Source organism: Sinocyclocheilus anshuiensis, unplaced genomic scaffold (assembly GCF_001515605.1).
Source record: "Sinocyclocheilus anshuiensis isolate Anshui unplaced genomic scaffold, SAMN03320099.WGS_v1.1 scaffold1762, whole genome shotgun sequence".
NCBI classification, from domain to species: Eukaryota; Metazoa; Chordata; class Actinopteri; order Cypriniformes; family Cyprinidae; genus Sinocyclocheilus; species Sinocyclocheilus anshuiensis.
In genome coordinates this window covers 125,548-146,342 of record NW_015547656.1, presented here as the reverse complement: position 1 = coordinate 146,342, position 20,795 = coordinate 125,548, and the positions used below count along the sequence as shown (strand labels likewise).

Genomic DNA, 20,795 nt, shown 5'->3' with positions numbered 1-20,795 from the left:
TGTTCAGAAATTGTTTTGGCCAAAACTAGGGTTGGGCGATATGGGCCAAAAAATTATCACGATAAAATTTTTCATATCAGTCGATATCGATAATAAATTTCAAATCTTTATTTCTTTCAAGTTTAAATGCAGATTTTTGCTCCTAAGTGAAAGTTGTAGAAATCAGACTGTTAATAGTGGTTTTAAACTACTCTTTATGGTCAGAACATGACAAACACTTCACGCTTTTGAATTCTTTACACTTTTCCAGTCATTTTTTCTTAGTTTCTGCATGTTCTAATGAGTGAGATTATTTCAAATCACGAAACAGGTTTGTGTTCCTGACTTTGATGACGTGCATCTTCAGCACGGTTTGCTTTTCAGGCTGCAATATTAATAATTTTATGTATTTTTGTCTCTCAGAAATGCACATTTGATAGTGGCTTGGGTTAGGATGCAGATGCACATTTATGTTCATTATCAAAAACAGTAACAATTGTAACAACCTCATTTTTATATGGTGAAATTGAATTATTCTGGTTGTTTGACTTTTATTAACATTAACCATTGTTCTTCCATAGTAGCATACATTTAGATCATGATAACCACAGTTAAAACCACACATAAAGCACCTCGGTAAAAATCTAACTATATGGTTTCTAAGTATTTGTGTGAAAAACAGTAGTCTATTTAGCATGCACAAACACTATAGCTTAAACACAAAAATACTGTAATTATATTCAATTACTCCTTTAATACATTTAATACATGTTTTAATAATATAAGAAAATTCTATATGAATATCCCACATTTCTGCCACAAATATGCACAGCCTTAAGTTATATTGTATTCTAAATTAAATTTTTCACTTACATTTAATTATACTATATTATATAATATATATGTTAGAATATGTAGTATTAATAATATTGTAGTATATTTCATAATATATTACTTATAATATATTATTTTGTTAAATGATGAAAAAAAAAGTACGGGAGCAAATCCTAAAAAATAGAATTTTTGTATTTACATTTCATATGCATTTTATTTATACATTTAATAATAGCTAAAAATTAAAATGTAATGTGTGTTTGTATAATTTTGTTAAATAATGAAGATATCACAATGGGCCAAATCTCTTATGTATTATTTATAATTTTTTTAATATTTTTTTTTTACATATTTAATAATAACTAATCTCCATATCATTTTTATTTCTAAATGAATAATTTGATTTTAAAATTAAATAAAATTACATTTAATAATTCTTTTGCTCTTGTGCGATGAAATATGACTGAAATTGTTGTGAGATTTACCTACAGCACTGTGCCGTTCTGTGTTTTAACGGTCCCGTGTGTTTAACCTGTGGTTTGTTCAGAATGGCGAACAGCGGTCGCACCATCATCCTGTCCATCCATCAGCCGCGGTACTCTATCTACCGGCTGTTCGACAGCCTCACGCTGCTGGTGGGAGGAAGGCTGGTGTATCACGGGCCGGCTCAGGATGCCCTGGACTACTTCATGCAGATCGGTATGAAAACACACACACACACGTGAACAGACCCTCACATCCCGATACTGATGCGTGTGTGTGTGTCTCAGGATACACCTGTGAACCTCATAACAACCCTGCTGATTTCTTCTTGGATGTCATCAATGGAGACTCCACCGCCGTCACTCTCAACAAGTTAAACGACAATGAGGGTACGACAGTTTCCCTTGTTTTCTTGCAGTATAAAGGCCACATGCAGCTTATTTTAGTCAGGAAATGCCACTTAGACAGGAAGAGACTGTTTGAATGATGTAGAATGTTTATTTTAAAATGCATTTTATTTTTATTATTTTATTCCATTTTATTATTATTATTGTATTTTTATTATATATAAGATAAATACAATACAGTAATGATTTATTTCTATAGCACATTTAAAACAACTGGCGTTGACCAAAATGCTTTCCGCACAACCTAATTAAATCCTGTTCACTCTAATCAGATCTAAAAAGCTATACTAAACTATAATTATTTTTGTTAGCGTTATTTTAATGACATTGGAGGCTTTATATCCGTACAAATTAAATAATTATGAATTATATCATGGGCATAACTACAGTGTTCCCACAGTCATGATGATCTGAATAAATATCAATCATAAATATGACATTTTAAAACTCAATGTAAATTCAGAAAATCATGGACATTTTTATATTACATTTTTTAGAAAACATTTAGCTATTTTTTAACTAAAAAGCTGAAAACAGTGTTATCTGAATATACTTTTATTGGATTTATTCATTTGAATTATGTTAATTTTTATATTTTAATTATGCATTTTAATAATTAAGATATTATATATTAATTATTTAATTAAGAAGATTTAGTAATTGTATTATGTGCTTTGACAAGCTTGACAAGCATTTCCTGAGCAGCCCTAATTCACGTCCCGTTCGGAGAAAGCTGACATTTTTCAGTGATCTTCATCATGAGATCTCAAGATCCTGGAAGCAGCCTTTTTCTGCTCGTCTCACTAATGCAGCGGCCTCTGACTTCATCAGTCTTGTTGGTTCTGTGGAGCAGGGCTATGCTAGCATTCCAGTGACTGAGGACACACTGGCCACACACCTCTCGCCTTTGTCTGCTCCATCCTGGAAGTCCCACCCTCTTCTTTCCTCCAAGCCCTGTAGGACCAACCTTCTGCTTCAGCTTTGCTGAGCCGTTCCTGATCTTCGGGTTAGGAAACGGAGAGCTTCCCATGTTTCAGGAGCGAGGGACCGACCGTTCAAACATATTTGTCCCCCTTTGAAATGCTCTCCGATTTCAAGTCTGTGATATCTGCCGCCATGCGCTTTCTGGTATATAGAGGTTTGCCTTTGGGGGAAAGGCGTACCAGTATAAGGTTCTGCCATTCTGCCTGGCTTTGGCTCCAAAGATGTTCACCAAGTGTATGGATGCGGTTCTGGCCCCTTTGAGGCTCCAGGGCATCCGTGTGTTTAACTACCTGGATTGACTCAAACAAGGGAGCTGGTGTGTTGTGACAGGGAAATTCTTCTCCACCAGCTTCAGTCTCTTGGCCTCAAGCTGAACGCTCAGAAGAGCATCTTAACTCCTTCCCAGAGAACCAATGTCTTGGGTGTCCAGCTCAATTCACTCTCGATGCAGGCCTGTTTGGCAGCTCGGGTTTCCAGTATCCGAGTGTGTTTAGCCTGCTTCAAGTGTGGCCATCATGTCACGGTGGGCATTTGTCGCAGATATCTGGGTTTCGTGGCGGCAGCCTCTCTTGTGCTGCCACTGGGACTGCTCCACATGAGGTCTTTCTGTGGTGGATGAAACTCAGAGGAATTTGCCCTTCCTGGACGGCTCTCCGCTTGCTGAGGGTTTTGCACAGTTGCTTCCATGCTCTCGGGAAGTGGAGAGAGCCTCTTTTTCTGTTACAAGGGGTCAGGATAGGCGCTGTTTCCCATTGTCCGATTATCATGACAGATGCCTCCCTGACCAGTTGGGGCACGGCCTTCGAGAGCAGACCAGCTCGTGGCATCTGGACAGGCGAGTTTCTCTCATGGCACATAAACTGCCTAGAGTTGTGCGGCGTCTTTCTAGCCCTGGATCACTTCCTTCCAGTCCTGACGGGTTGTCATGTTATAGTCAGGATGTACAACATGGCGGTGGTGTCTCACATAAACTACCAGCGAGGTCACACACTCTGAACAGGCATGTGCGTTGTCTCCTCTGGGCTTAAGGCAGGTTCACTTACCGGGTGTTTTGAACCTTGCAGTGGACTTCCTGTTGAGACAGCAACTCAGGTCGGGGGACTGGATGCTGAACCTCCAGACGGTGGCTGAGATTTGGAGTCTTTTCAGCGAGGCAGAGGTAGACCTCCTTGCATCGCAGGACTTGACTCAGTGCCCCCTTTGGTTCTCCCTGTCACACCCGGCGCCCCTGGGGATTGACGCTTTTGCTACCCCTTGGCCGGATCTGAGATTGTATGCATTTCCTCCGGTCAAATTGATTCCTGTGGTTCTTTGCAGAGTGAAGGAATGCGGGATCAGACTCCTGTTGGTGGCCCCGTTCTGGCCATCCCAGACATGGTTCTCGGAGTTGCCTTCCCTGGTGGAGCAAACCCAGTGGGATATTCTAATCAGGACCCTACTGTCTCAATTTCAGGGCAGGATTCAGCTGACCAGTTGGCTCAGTGCTTTAATTTCTGCAAGAGTACTTTAATGCCGGAGCATGACTACTTTGAGGATTTACGTTGCGGCCATTATCAGTCGTCCTGGAGGGGTTATCGGGACCACCTTTTGAGTTGACTCCTGACCAGATTCTGACCATTAAGGTGGCGCTTTTGTTAGTGTTGGCCTCTTTCAAGTGTGTAGGGGATATGCAGGCTTTCTCTGTGAGTGAGCCATGCATGGAGTTTCCCCCGGGTCTTGTGAAGGTGTTTCTGCGACCCAGAACTGGTTACATCCCCAAAGTCTTGGCCACGTCATTCCGTTCCCAAGTGGTTGTGCTTCATGCCTTCTGTCCTCCTTCCTTTGCTTCTTCTTTGGAGGAGAGGCTTCATCTACTTTGCCCTGTTTGGGCCCTGAAGATTTATGTAGACTACTCTGGCCTGTGGTACAAGTCATCCCAATGCTAGTGTGCTTTGGTGCTGGCCGCAGAGGGCTTGCCGCCTCCAAGCACAGGATTTCTCATTGGGTGAAAGACGCTATCTCTCTAGCTTATGAGGTGCGTAGACTCCCTTCACCTCTAGTCCTTAGAGCTTACTCTAATAGGAGTGTCGCATCATCCCAGGCTCTTTTTAAAAAGGTCCCTTCTGAGGATATTTGTGTTGTGGCAGGGTGGCATTTTTTTATCAGGTTTTACAACCTGGATTTGGACGCAACTCCTGGTTCCTGGGTTCTTTCTGCATGAACCAACCGACTGAGTTTAGTCTGGTTCCCACTCTTCGGGCCAGACACAGCAGTGCTTAGCTTGGTGTGTGTGGTATATCGTTGTCATTGCTGCGCAGCATTGAGTGAACCTATGAAAGGAAACGTCTCGGGTTACACGCGTAACCCATGTTCCCTGAATAAGGAATGAGACGCTGTGTTTGCTGCCAAGTTCCTTATGTTGCCGAAGAGGCTTCTTCGGTAGAGAATCTGAGGAGTTGATGGCGCGCTCACTATTATTAGGTGAGTGAAGTAGCGCCACTGAGGAGACGCCTGTGACATCAGCCAATAAATTGGCGTGATTTCATACAGTTTCAGATTGGCACCGCCCAAGGGGCGTTCCCAATGCATCATCACTACGCAGCATCTCATTCCCTATTCAGGAAACAAGGTTTTTGCATGTAACCCGAGACGTTTTTTGTTTAAATAAATGTGTTTGTGTGTGTCAGACCTGGACCAGGAGCAGCTGAGTTCATCTCTGAAGGGCATCGAGGACAGTTTGGTGGAGGAATACAAGAACAGCTCCAGTTACAAACAGACCAAAAGCGAGCTGGAGCGAATCGTTCAGGGACAGGACTACAGCACTCGACCCAAATCCAGAACCATCACCTACAACACGTCCTTCTTCCACCAGTTCAACTGGGTTCTCAAGAGAACCTTCAGGAACCTCATGCTGAACCCGCAGACCTCATTCGCTCAGGTCAGTGCCGCCGTCTACATCAGGCATTCACAGATATTTTTATCAGCCTTTGAGCTGAGATATTTAACTGAAGTCCCTCTGAGATTTTAAGACAATATTTCAGTAATTTAACAAGACACATAATGTTATTTTAGTATATTTGAGATACTAGTATAGTTTTAATTATTATTTTAAATGAGTTTTACTTTTATATTTTGGTAATTTTAGATGTCTGTTTATGTCTATATATTTTTTATTAATTTCAATTTCATTTTTAGTTTAGTAAATTAAAAGTTGCCTTGGCAACTGAAATAAAATAAGTATAATTTAAAAAATATATTATATTTTATTTCAGGTATTTTATTTCAAGTAACTTTTTTAATGGTTTTAGTGAAATATAATTCAGGTAATTTAGTGAAATATAACTGTGGTTAATGGTATCGTGACTTGCAGGTAAACAAATAATTTAATCTTTTTTAGTGTTTATTGTTTTATTTTGATTGTTTTAATTTCAAAATGATTTATTTAAATTTTTCTGTTTTCTGTTTTTATTTTAATGTTAGTTAAAGGTTTAGTAATTTTGTTGTTTTTGTCATGTATTTTATTTTTGTTTTGTTATTTAAATGTCTATTTTTATTTTTATAGTTGTAGTTATTTTTATACATCAAGTTAAACTAAATGAAAATTGGATGTTTCCTTGGCAACTGGCTGAAATAAAATAAAAAAAAAATTATTTTATTTTAAGTAAAATAATTTTATATTTAATTGTTAATTTTATGTATTTCATGTTAAGTAACAGGTTTTTTTTTATTGTTTTAGTGAAATATAATAGCTCATGCAGGTAAACAAAAAATATTTCATCTTTTTTAATAGATGCTTTATTTAGATTATTTTCAGTTCAAAATGATTTATATTCATTTTACATTAGCATTTTATTAATTATTTGATTTTCGTCAACTATGCTCATAGATTTATATGAATTCAGTTTGATTCATTGAATATTCACAATATATTTGAAATTCATTTGCTGGTGATATGAACTTAAGCAACACTGAAAATATTTCATTTATATTTTTTCTCTTTTTTTTGTCATTAAACAAAATATATGTGAAAAGAAAATATAGATTTATATATAAATAAATGTTAAAAGAAAATAAAGATGAAGTTTTAATTTGGGTTGATGTTAGTATTTCTATATTAATCTGAGATTGTTTCTCCAGATAGGAGTGACGATTTTCCTGGCTCTGGTTGTTGGAGTCATATTTTTTGGAGTGAAGGATAATTCGAGCGGCATTCAAAACAGGTATGAAAACACATTCATCCAGTTCTATAATTATTTCAATATTTCTGTGAGATGAATCATTTCTGCTTGAATTAGAAGTGATTCAGTGTTCAGATCTGATTATCAAAAGCGATCTTTTCAGCCCTGCTGTTTTCAAATATAATTTACAGAGTAAAATTGTGTTGCAACTTAATATACTTCGTGCCTCATACATTTTGAAAAACTCCTATTAGTTGTCCTCTATCAGTAGTGTGTGTGTATGTGTGTGTTTCAGGATAGGCGTGCTCTTCTTCATCACCGTCAATCAGTGCTTCAGCTCTGTTTCCTCAGCTGAACTCTTCATCGCAGAGAGGAATCTGTTTGTGTGAGTAAACACAGACACACACACACACACACACACACACTAGAGTTGGCAAATGAGAACCGGTTCTTCCTTTAAAAAAAAAAAAAAGAGTTTATCCAAACATTCTGTAGGAGGTGAAATAACTTATGCAAGTAAATAAATGTAGAGTAATTAGTTGATAGTGGGAGTATTTGTAGTTTTAATACAGGTTTATTTATTTTATTTATTATTATTATTATTATTTATTTTAAATAATATTTGTCAAATACTTTGGTGAAATATACAGGTGCATCTCAATAAATTAGAATGTCGTTTATTTAATACACGAGTTTCACAATTTGAGTTGAATTACTGAAATAAATGAACTTTTCCACGACATTCTAATTTATTGAGATGCACCTGTAATTCCTCTGGTGATCACATGACATGCAGGTAAATAAATAAAATAATCTTAATATATAATAAACATAATCTTAATATTTAATTTCAAGTTTTTTGTTTTGTTTAAAAAAAGTTAAATAAAAATTGTTTTTTATAGAATTTTGTGTATTGTTTTAAAAGTACACAAAAATACAGCATTTATATGAAATATGTATTTTTCCAAACGTTTCAATCTAAAACTGTGTGAAAATCAAAGCCATAAATCTAAACAAGTTGTGCTCCAAATTTGAGGTTGATATCACAAAAGAATGTACAGTATTAGATTTTGTTTGGGTGCAGTACCAAACGTTTCCACTAGATGAAATTCGCTTCCCATTCATCCCCTGTAATGTGGTGATTTTTGACTGTGAACAGTACAAGTGTGACTATTATTTTCAGGACCATTTAACCTTTTCAAATCATGAATTTGTTTTGTGGGGTTTTTCCACGTAGAAAGTGCCAAAACCTTCACCAAGTTTTGTACCATTCGAATGAAGTCAAAAATGGCTAAAGAGCACTAGAGGGTTAAGAAGTCATTTGTGATGATTTTTAAGAAGATTTGTTTCAAGAATTTGATTTCTTCTTAAGTTTTGTTTTTTAAAAACTATATTTTTAGGAATACAAAATAGAGAGTTGGACTTATAACCCAAAGGTCGTGGGTAGGGCTGTAACTAACGATTATTTTGATAATCGATTAGTTGCAGGGTGCGAATTACACAGTGACCAGTGACCATCGGGGGGGTCAGAAGATTTGGGGGGGGGTATTTCTTATGTTTTAAATAGGGCTGTCAATTGATTGTTTTTTAAATCTAATTAATTACATTATGTGCCAATTAATTAATCTCAAATTAATAAGATTAATTAATTAACATGCACATCATGTGCCGATTAATTAAAGATAAAGTTGTTATTAAAGATAATAGTTATTGTTAATTTAGAAAAAACTAAATTTAGACATTACAAAAAAGTAGCTTTAGAAATACATTTTAATTCAACATACAAAAACACAAATAAATAGGCTAGTGAAATATAAAATTATTTTTAAAAAGAAACAATGCTCTAAATATAAAACTAAAAGCGCCAGTAGGTGGTGACAAATCCCTGTCTTAATAAATGAATGATTCAGTCATTCATTCAAACGATTCGTTCAAACGGCTGATTCATTCAGAAATGAAGCAAGTGACTGCCTTTATGAATGGCTCACTGAATCATTGATTCAGTCGATTCGTTTAAAAACTTGGATTCTGTGTGTTGATCAGAGACGCACAACAGTTCTCCTTATTTTTGTTGGCGAAATTACTGACAATGTGTCTAAAATGTAATTATTCACACCTTATCTTCATTTTTACTGTAGGTAAAAAACTTTTATGTAACCTATTATCGTCTTTCTAAACGCCAATGATGATTCTGAAAGAAATCACACAGTGTTTAATGTTATCGTAACACGTGCAACTTTCATGCGCATCTGACTAGTATTACAACACGCTTGTATTTTAGCGTTGCTGTTAATGTTGTGGTTATTTTAGCAAATAGTTTTCTCTGTAAATTCAGTTCAACAGCATTAAGTTGAAGAGGGTAAACTTTATCTCTCGACTGAATCTGCACATGCATTTCAGGTGTTCTTGGCCCGTCCAAGCAATAAATGCATGTCTTTGAATGAGCGCTGTAGCGTATTCTTCAACCGCTCAGGTACTGTCAATACGACCCATTTCAGGGGCTGCCAAAATTACATTTTTTAAATAAGTCAGAGCTATACAAATACATATTAATATTTACAAGTAAATCTCCATATTATGCGCAGGCTAGCCTACTTTCTATCTGACCCCCAGCTACATCTAGTTTTGATGTCCATCGGGGGGATCAAGCCTGCTTTATAAGAATGATTAGTTGCCTGATTATTTTTTCGATTAATCGATTAATGGGGTTTTTTTGTTTGTGTTTTTTTTACACAAAGCATACTATTCCACATCCTGCCCAATGCTGTCCTTCAAACAAACGTGCCAACTGAATGCTAGGAAAACATACTGAATATATCTCTATGCTATACATTATGTGTAAAAGAGTTATAAAGCACAGTTTAAACAGACAAATGGACAAAGGACAGTTTAATTCCCTATATTAAAAATGGAAATAATAATGATGTAGATAGTAAAGAAAAACACAAACTCAGTGTTAACAGATGAGAGGAATGTCCTGCAGGAACACCTGTTACTGTCATTTCTTTATACTGTAAATGTAAGAAACGTCTTACATTTATTTTCAATTACACTCTGTTATCCCTTTACAGTTACTATCATAAAATACTTGAATTACATGTTGACTTTTAAACCTAAATTTTACGTCCAATAACAGACCGATAACAGTGTAGTCTGAAGTTTAACGCAGACCGTCAGGACGAGCCTTCATGCAAAATAGAAACATGAATGAATATGTAACATTTACAGAAAAGGATAATACCGTAAAATGCTAATTATGCGCTGAGGAAACCTATCTCACATTAAATGGCACACGCATCTGTCAAAGCGTGTTAAAGATTACGCTAACGCATTAACTTGAGTTTAAAATAAAGTTTATAAAGCGGATAGTTCCGGTGCTTGATTCTGATTGGTTGAGCCGCGTTCGAAGCTGTTGTAAATGACTCTACAAAGTAACATACAGCTTTGTTTACGTTTGCCTGTTGCTCGGTAACCACTTTGTTGCAACCACAGCCGTTTCTGAGGAGCTACATTGTTTGGTGGAAGAATACTGTTTTTATTAATATCATTACACTTTATTTGCTCTGTTTTATTTTGTGAAACCTTACTACGTATATGGAATAACTGTTGTATAAAAGCAATAAGCCTGATATTTTCTGTGCCATTCTTGGTGATTGATTGTAATTTGAATATTTGATTGATTGATTGATGTCGTGGTGGTGGGCGTGTCCTCAGGCACGAGTACATCAGCGGATACTACAGAGTGTCGGTGTACTTCCTGTCTAAGATCCTGTCTGACATCCTGACTCTGCGCACCATCCCGGCCTTCATCTTCAGCTGCGTGGCGTACTGGATGATCGGTGAGACTCACGCCGTCATTGCATCATTCATGTCCGTCTGATATCAGACGTGTGGCTTGATGTGTTTGTGCTTGCTGTGCAGGACTGAAGGCGTCTGCCGAGGCGTTCTTCATATTCTTGTTCTCCATCATTCTGGTGTCGTACACAGCCACGTCCATGACTCTAGCCATCTCTGCTGATCAGACAGTGGTGGCCATCGCTAACATCTTCATGACCATCAGCTTTGTCTTTATGATGGTGAAGAAGCACACAAACACACACACTCTCTCTCACACACAAACACACACACTCTCTAAAACAATGTCTATTTGTGGCTGATGATGATGATGATGATGATGAATGTTCTTGCAGGCTTTGGAAATCAATGAGTTCACCGGTCTCACCTTCTGTGACAAGAGGAACACGAGCGGTGTAGAAACACAAGTGTGAGTATCAATCTGCATGTGACTAATTAACAATCAACAAAGTAAAATCATCAAAAACATGTTACATGAAATAAAAGAAATGTTAATGAACTAAAATGTGTTTCTTGAAATAAACTAAATGCTAACACTTTACAATAAGGTTCCATTTGTCAACATTAGTTAAACTAACAATGAAAAAGACTTCTGAAGCATTTATTATTCTTAGTTAATGGTAATATCAGCATGTAGTAATACATGATTAAAATGCAATGCATCTTTGCATGCATAGATCTTACACGAGGGCTGTCGCTCCAGCCAGAATGCCTGCTTAAATACTGCTTCACTGATGCATCGCAGCTGAAACGCCTTGTCAGTTAAGTTCTCTCAGCCAATAGGATCCTTCCATCAATTTAAGCTACAGTTGCTCCAGTGCATTTTCATGTATCACTCACTTAGTGCCAAAACGAGCTCATTCAACAATATTTCAGTAGCTTCGTTTACATGGACACCTTTTGTTTCAATTGGAATGAAATAATTCTGATTGATGAATCCGAACGTAGTGTTTACATGAACGCTACATAACGTGATGGGGTTGATGTGCGCGTTTATATGTCAGTCACAAGCTTCAATATCGGCTTTGATCTTTTGACATGCGCACACTGCACGAAAATGCAGTTTCCTGCTGGTTGCACATACTATTCTCCGGCCATTGCTTCTTTTCTTTGTTTCAAATCAAGTGAAGCGAGTGAAGAGGTCATTGCACATGCGCAGTTTCGGTTTTCAATCCGATCATGTGTTTGCATGTCCTCTCGATTTGATTAGAATAGGTCTACACCATCCCTTCTAATCTGATCGAAATTTCATGTGGATCGAGCTCAATTAGATCGAATAATGAAGGCTTTTGAGCCATCAATCCAATTACTAACGGATTATTTGGTTGCATGTGAATGTAGCTAGTGTAGAAAACCAACGTGCAATGATGCTAAAGTAATTTTGATAATGTTCTCATCATTTTGTCATTGCAGCTGTTCGACAGGCGAGGGCTTTCTGAGCGATCAGGGCATTGATTACTCAACCTGGGGTTTGTGGCAGAATCATTTGGCTCTGGGAATCATGACCCTCATCTTCCTCATCATCGCTTACCTCAAGCTGCGCTTCATCAAGAAATTCTCCTAAACACAAGCTTGTGGTCTTCCTCACACACTCCGACAACATCCACCACATCCAACAGATATTACACGCACTGTTTCCCACTCAAACACCATCGTATGCTGAAGGAAATCATACAAACACATCCAGTCATGCTGCAGAAACAAATCATGTGAAGCATTGACATTGCTCAGGTTTATTGTTCTCAACTTTTCACACTAAAGATGTGTATCAGAAATCTATTTTTTTGTTATGTTCAAACTATTTTACTTTTTTTCCCAATGGATTATTCAGTAACAGTACAGTAAGTAAATATGGCAATATAGAGTTACTCCAGTTTGACACCTTTTAGTTGGGTTTGTTTGCTGTACATGTTTTTTGTAAGTTTCATTTATATATTTTGTTAATATAAAATACTTCTGTAATTTTTTAGCACAGCAATGTTTAATGAAAACAAATGCTCTGATTATTTTAAGCAAAACAGTTTTTCGTTTAATTTTCCAGTTCCTATGATTCTCATTATCATAAAAACACCTGCACAGTTAAACCAAATAAAAAAAATAAAATATCAAAATATAAAATATATTACAATAATATTTCTATTATTTATATGTATTTTATAAATTGGATTGTTTGTGTTCTTATTTGTATTGCTATTAATTACTTCATACTATGTGTCTTATGTTGACTTGATGACGAACGAGTTTACAGCGTGAGACCGATGCTCCTCCACCGACTGTTGAGTTTACAGCCTGAGACCGATGCGCCTCCACCGAGTGTGTTCAGTTTACAGCGTGAGACCGATGCTCCTCCACCGAGTGTGTTGAGTTTACAGCGTGAGACCGATGCTCCTCCACCGAGTGTGTTGAGTTTACAGCGTGAGACCGATGCTCCTCCACCGAGTGTGTTGAGTTTACAGCGTGAGACCGATGCTCCTCCACCGAGTGTGTTGAGTTTACAGCGTGAGACCGATGCTCCTCCACCGAGTGTGTTGAGTTTACAGCGTGAGACCGATGCTCCTCCACCGAGTGTGTTGAGTTTACAGCGTGAGACCGATGCTCCTCCACCGAGTGTGTTGAGTTTACAGCGTGAGACCGATGCTCCTCCACCGAGTGTGTTGAGTTTACAGCGTGAGACCGATGCTCCTCCACCGAGTGTGTTGAGTTTACAGCGTGAGACCGATGCTCCTCCACCGAGTGTGTTGAGTTTACAGCGTGAGACCGATGCTCCTCCACCGAGTGTGTTGAGTTTACAGCGTGAGACCGATGCTCCTCCACCGAGTGTGTTGAGTTTACAGCGTGAGACCGATGCTCCTCCACCGAGTGTGTTGAGTTTACAGCGTGAGACCGATGCTCCTCCACCGAGTGTGTTGAGTTTACAGCGTGAGACCGATGCTCCTCCACCGAGTGTGTTGAGTTTACAGCGTGAGACCGATGCTCCTCCACCGAGTGTGTTGAGTTTACAGCGTGAGACCGATGCTCCTCCACCGAGTGTGTTGAGTTTACAGCGTGAGACCGATGCTCCTCCACCGAGTGTGTTGAGTTTACAGCGTGAGACCGATGCTCCTCCACCGAGTGTGTTGAGTTTACAGCGTGAGACCGATGCTCCTCCACCGAGTGTGTTGAGTTTACAGCGTGAGACCGATGCTCCTCCACCGAGTGTGTTGAGTTTACAGCGTGAGACCGATGCTCCTCCACCGAGTGTGTTGAGTTTACAGCGTGAGACCGATGCTCCTCCACCGAGTGTGTTGAGTTTACAGCGTGAGACCGATGCTCCTCCACCGAGTGTGTTGAGTTTACAGCGTGAGACCGATGCTCCTCCACCGAGTGTGTTGAGTTTACAGCGTGAGACCGATGCTCCTCCACCGAGTGTGTTGAGTTTACAGCGTGAGACCGATGCTCCTCCACCGAGTGTGTTGAGTTTACAGCGTGAGACCGATGCTCCTCCACCGAGTGTGTTGAGTTTACAGCGTGAGACCGATGCTCCTCCACCGAGTGTGTTGAGTTTACAGCGTGAGACCGATGCTCCTCCACCGAGTGTGTTGAGTTTACAGCGTGAGACCGATGCTCCTCCACCGAGTGTGTTGAGTTTACAGCGTGAGACCGATGCTCCTCCAACGAGTGTGTTGAGTTTACACTGTGAGACCGATGCTCCTCCACCGAGTGTGCTGAGTTTACAGCCTGAGACCGACGCTCCTCCACCGACCACCGAGTGTGTTACTCAGCCTGGGGTTTGTGGCAGAATCATTTGAGACTGATGCTCCTCCACCGAGTGTGTTGAGTTTACACTGTGAGACCGATGCTCCTCCACCGAGTGTGTTGAGTTTACAGCGTGAGGCCGATGCGCCTCCACCGAGTGTGTTACTCAGCCTGGGGTTTGTGGCAGAATCATTTGAGACTCCTGGGGTTTGTGGCAGAATCATTTGAGACTGATGCTCCTCCACCGAGTGTGTTGAGTTTACACTGTGAGACCGATGCTCCTCCACCGAGTGTGTTGAGTTTACAGCGTGAGGCCGATGTGCCTCCACTGAGTGTGTTACTCAGCCTGGGGTTTGTGGCAGAATCATTTGGCTCTGGGAATCATGACCCTCTTTTGTAAACCAGATGTAGTGATGAGGAGAGATGTGAGGAGTGTGTAGTGTAGTGTAGTGGTGGGGGGGGTCAGCGGGCAGAATTCAGTAAGGAGACAGCTGTAGGCAAAAAGCTGTTCCTAAGTCTGCTGGTCCTTGTCCGGAGGCTCCTGAAGCGCCTCCCGGAGGGCAGGAGGTTAGTCTATGGTCAGGGTGAAAGGAGTTCTTAAGAATGCTGCGAGCTCCACGTAGACAGCGTTTCCTCTGGATGTCCTCAATAGCAGGAAGTGGTGTCCCTGTGATGCGTTGGGCGGTTTTCACCACCCTCTGCAGTGCCTTGCGCTCGGCAACTGAGCAGTTCCCATACCAGACTGTGATACAACTGGAAAGGATGTTCTCGATCGCACACCGGTAGAAGTTCACCAGGATGGCTGAAGACAACTGGTTCTTCTTCAGTGTCCTAAGGAAGAAGAGGCGCTGGTTAGCCTTCTTGACCAGGCTGGAGGTGTTTGTGGTCCAGGACAGGTCCTCCGAGATGTGGGTTCCCAGGAACTTGAAGCTGGAGACACGTTCAACAACCGTCCCGTTAATGTGGATGGGGTCATGTGTGCTTCCTTTCTTCTTCCTGAAGTCCACAATAAGCTCCTTGGTCTTACTGGTGTTAAGGAGCAGGTTGTTGTCAGCGCACCATGCGGCCAGGTGCTGTACCTCCTCCCTGTAGGCAGTCTCATCATTGTCTCTGATGAGGCCAATCACCGTGGTGTCATCTGCAAACTTGATGATGGAGTTGGATCCATGCACAGGCCTGCAGTCGTGGGTGTAGAGGGAGTAGAGGAATGGGCTCAGCACACAGCCCTGTGGTACGCCGGTGTTGAGTGTGATGGTGGTGGAGCAGGTGTGGCCTGACCTAACATGCTGACGTCTGTTGGTCAGAAATTCCATAATCCAGTTGAAGAGGGAGGTGTTAATGCCCGTGTCTCCAAGTTTAGTGGTCAGCTTAGAGGAAATGACAGTGTTAAATGCTGAGCTGAAGTCAACAAACAACATCCGTACATATGTGTTGTTATTGTCCAAGTGTGTGAGTACCGAGTGCAGCACTGTGCTTACTGCATCCTCTGTGCTCCTATTGCTACGGTAGGCAAATTGGTGTGGGTCCAGTGTGGGTGGGAGGCAGTTCTTAAGGTGAGCTAGGACCAGTCGCTCAAAGCACTTCATAACAATAGGTGTGAGTGCTACGGGGCGGTAGTCATTCAGGCACGTCGGGGAGGAGTGTTTCGGCACTGGCACAATGGATGTGGACTTAAAGCATGTTGGCACAGTTGCTTGGGTGAGGGACAGGTTGAAAATGTCTGTGAAGACCCCTGCGAGCTGCTCTGCACATGCCCTAAGCACACGTCCAGGAATGCCGTCGGGGCCAGCAGCCTTGCGTGCGTTGATCTGGCTCAATGCAGTGTAGACATCTGTGGAGGTGAGTTTGAGGGGTTGGTGGTCTGCTGAGAGTGTGATCTTGGTGGCCGTCTCCTTGCTGTCACTGTCGAAGCGAGCATAAAAGTCATTCAGCTCGTTAAGGAAAGAGACGTCTGTGACCGTTGGAGTGGAGTTGCTTGGCTTGTAGTCACTGATGACCTGGATGCCCTGCCACATGCGTCGGGGGTCAGAGTTGGAAAAGTGTTCCTCTACCTTTAGCTTGTAGCAGTACTTGGCCTTTTTGATGCCCCTCCTCAGGTTAGCCCTGGATTTGCTGTAGGCCTGAGCGTCATCTGATCTGAAGGCAGCGTTGCGGGCTTTCAGCAGGTGTCGCACCTCCTTGTTCATCCATGGCTTCTGATTAGGGTATGTTGTGATCTGTTTCTCTGTTGTAACACTGTCAATGGTGGTGTTGATGTAATCCATTACAGAGGAGGTATAGATATCAATGTCCGTGTGAGAGTCACAGGCAGCCTGAGAAGCAAACATACTCCAGTCCGTGTATTGAAACCTGTCCTGAAGTAAAGAGTCTGCTCCTATTGGCCACACTTTGATGGTCCTCACTGATGGCTTCACACAGTTGATGAGGGGTGAATACTTAGGGGTGAGAAACAAAGAAAGGTGATCAGACTGTCCCAGGTGGGGGAGGGGGGTTGCGATGTAAGCTCCATCAATGTTTGTGTAAACATGATCCAAAGTTTTGTCTCCTCTAGTGTGGCAGGAAACATGCTGATGAAATTTGGGGAGCACTGTCTTTAAGTTGGAGTGATTAAAATCACCCGCGACAATAAATGCAGCCTCCGGGTGAGCAGTCTGTTGTTTACTAATGGCCGCATGCAGTTCGTTCATAGCAAGCTTGGCATTAGCATCTGGTGGAATATAGGCTGCAGTTATAATGGTGGAAGTGAACTCCCGTGGCAGATAAAAAGGTATACACTTAACCATGAGAAACTCTAGGTTAGCTGAGCAGTGTTTCCCAACAATGACAGAGTTCGTACACCAAGCTTTGTTAACATAAATGCACAATCCTCCGCCTCTGGTCTTGCCGGAGTCATCTGCCGTCCTATCTGCCCGGAGCGTGTAGCGTCCGGCTAGCTCAATAGCATTATTGGGTACGTCGTTGTGTAGCCATGTTTCTATGAAAACCATGAAGTTGCAGTCCAAAAGTCTCTTACTGTGGGTGATGTGAAGTCGTATCTTGTCCATTTTGTTCACACATTAGCGAGGAAAATGCTGGGTAAAGAGAGCCGGAGCGATGTTAGCTTTAGCTTAGTTCTTAGCCCTCCGCGCTTACCTCGCCTTTGTTTACGATCACGACGCGGCCTGGGAGCACTTCCGCCCGGCCGGGTAGAGTGCGTAGCCTCGGGTGGTCTGGAGATCTCAGGGATGAGTCGAGGATTGGTGATAAAACTGTTGGAAAAGTGCACACCAATATCCAAAAGCTCCTGTCGGGTGTAAGATGTTAAAGCAAAGCTGTTCAGTGCGAACAGGCCCGAGATGAGCAGGAAAAATACTACAAAATTGCAAAAACTGGAGAGACGCTGAGCCTCGCGATGTATATGCGCCACCGTCTTGGTCAAAAAGATGGTCACTCTAGTTGAGCTCTATGATCATATGGGGAGATAGGAGAAACCTACAGAAGGACAAACATCGCTGCAACACTCCACCGATCTGGGCTTTATGTCGGAGTGGCCAAACTCAATCTTCTCCTCAGTGAAGACACATGAAAACACACTTGGAATTTACAAAAAAAGCACCTAAAGGACCCTCAGACTCTGAGAAACAAGATTCTCTGGTCTGATGAACCTCAATTCTAAGCATCATGTTTGAAGGAAACCAGCTCCGCTCATCACCTGCAGAGTACCATCCCAAAAGTAAAGTGTGCTGGTAGCAGCCTCATGCTGCGGAACTGTTTTTCAGCGGCAGGGACCGAGGGACTCGTCAGAGTAGAAGGAATGCTCAGTGCAGCAAAATATGGAGATAGCCTTAATGAAAACCCGGTCCAGAGCGTTCAGAACCTCTGACTGAGCAGAAGGCTCACCTTCCAACAGGACAGTGACCCCAAGCACAGCAAGACTGGCATATAGACAACTCTGTGAACGTCCTTGAGTGGCCCAGCCAGAGCATGAGCTTGAACCCAGTCAAATATTTCTGGAGAAACCTGAAAATGTGCATCTGCCCCCATCCAACCTGACAGAGCTTGAGAGGTGAAGAGATGAGGAGAATAATGGCAGATAATAGCCAAATGATAAGCAAAGCTTGTCGCATCAAACAAAAAAGACACTTGAGACTGTAAAGGTGCTTCAGCTAAATATTTAGTTAAGGGTATGAATACTTATACAATGTACTTATTTCATTTTTTTAATTTTTAATAAATGTACGAAGTTGTGACAATTCTGTTTTTGCTTTGTCAGTATGGTGTATGGAGTGTAGATTGATGTGGGGAAAAAGTAATTTAAAGAAGCTTATCATGCAGCAACATAACAAAACGTGAAAGGGGTATGAATACTTTCGCAAGGCACTGTATATATATATTATATTTACTGTGTATGTTACATAGAAGTTATATCTATGTTTCATCAACATATATCTGACCTAGGGATTGAACCCAATCAAATATTTCTGGAGAAACCTGAAAATGTGCGTCTGCCCCCATCCGACCTGACAGAGCTTGAGAGGTGAACAGGTGAGGTGAAGAATGGCAGATAATTGCCAAATGCTGATGTGCAAATCTCGTCACATCATACCCAAAAATATCTGAGGCTGTAAATGTGCTTCTGCTAAGTACTGAGTTATTTGCAATGCACTTATTTCAGTTTTTTGTGACAATTCTGTTTTTGCTTCATCATTATAGTGTATGGAGTGTAGATTGATGTGGGGAAAAAGTAATTTAAAGAAGCTTATCATAAGGCAGCAACATAACAAAACGTGAAAGGGGTATGAATACTTTCGCAAGGCACTGTATATATATATATTATATTTACTGTATATGTTACATAGAAGTTATATCTATGTTTCATCAACATATATCTGACCTATATCAATATATATGATGGTATTTTGTGTATTATTTTCACAAAATATACATTTTTTTATAGGTAACAGCATAAATGTTTTTATGTTGTTACATGCGGTTACATTATAAAAACTAAATGCATCTGGCATTATGTTTGTTTTTATATGGTTACAAAAGAAAAATTCTCATAAACCAAAAAAATAACCCTTGAAAATCAACATCAGGATGCAAATATTAATTCATGCTGAAAACAACCAATATTTAGCCGCTGTTATTCTTCCATTATATATCAGCATATATAAAGCTTGTTATATCCACAGAAATCTTTGACTACTTTTAACTACATCACCTTGTGATGCCAATTTCTCATGTAAAATAGACTCTTGTGATGTAGACTAAGGGTTATTCTCATTTAAAGAGGATCTGATGTGTTTTATAATCAAACATCACCTGCAAAACACAAACCTAATGCATCTGTTCACTGTATTTTAGCCAGAAAAGCTTAATAAAATCATAACAGCAGTAATGAAACACACGGATAATTTCATCAGTAACTCACCAGCAGGTCAATATCATCAGTTAGCTCTCAATCAGGAGGCGAAGTTGGCGTCAAAAGAGCACATTTATGTCTTTAATCCACAAAAAACAGTTCACGACGTTCAATATAAATACCATGGTAAATGAATACTGTAATCTTTCAGTACCGTTCTGTTTTTTGTTTTTTAAGTTTTGAAGAGCAGTAAGTCACTTTTAAATCAGGTTTGTGTTTAATGACTTTATAAAGAATATTTGGGCTGATTTCTAAAGATGATCTAGTAATCTGAGACTTTTCAGTCATTTAAATATATAAATAAATCAATAAAAACAGTTACACTCTTTAAAAGAATGTGAGATTAAACTGTTTTTCATATTTTTAATATTTTCACCACCAGATGTCGCCCATGTATTTTTTTGGTTCGATTCCAACTAGAAGTGTATAAGTGCACTGCTTACTGCATACTACTGTATAGGGTTAGTGTGCATTACCTGTTTTCCCCAAAAGGTAGCATTTAATGAACATTATAGTTTTCATACTATGTCTAGCTATCATCTCAGCGATAAAAATAAATGTTATTGCATAATTAACTACTGAAATTTGAATCCAAATTTGTGTTCATCTCCAAAATACTGACTCCAAAGAAAGCGATGTTGACAACCTTTAAGCACATTGTATCTCAAAGAAATTTAGTAGGTCATTCAGCCTATTACATGCATACAGTAAATGTACATACTGTGCACAGTACACATACTGTTGAAAAAGAATGAGTTTAACCCTCAATCTGTCCTTGGGGTCAATGTGACCCCAATCAACTTTTCCTTAGTTAAAAAAATGGTTCCCTTCATCTCACCGGAATAAGAATAAGATCAGAAAATTTTCACACCGAAATGAAGGCCTGGTACTAGAGCACAAATGCAATGTAGAAAAGACATGCTCACACACACACACACACACACACAAACAAACAAA

General features: G+C 40.2%; 1 protein-coding gene across 1 annotated transcript in view; it reads left to right on the top strand.

The window, feature by feature from the left end:
* The window catches only part of LOC107702160 (ATP-binding cassette sub-family G member 2-like), a 27,471-nt gene extending 14,849 nt beyond the window's left edge, over positions 1 to 12,622 (top strand). The window contains 8 exon segments of the mRNA XM_016504400.1: positions 1,361 to 1,512; positions 1,584 to 1,685; positions 5,354 to 5,604; positions 6,804 to 6,886; positions 7,140 to 7,229; positions 10,559 to 10,683; positions 10,766 to 11,108; positions 12,113 to 12,622. Coding sequence (XP_016359886.1) covers positions 1,361 to 1,512; positions 1,584 to 1,685; positions 5,354 to 5,604; positions 6,804 to 6,886; positions 7,140 to 7,229; positions 10,559 to 10,683; positions 10,766 to 11,108; positions 12,113 to 12,263 — 1,297 coding nt within the window. The 3' untranslated portion in view covers positions 12,264 to 12,622.
* Positions 12,623 to 20,795: the final 8,173 nt, after the last annotated feature.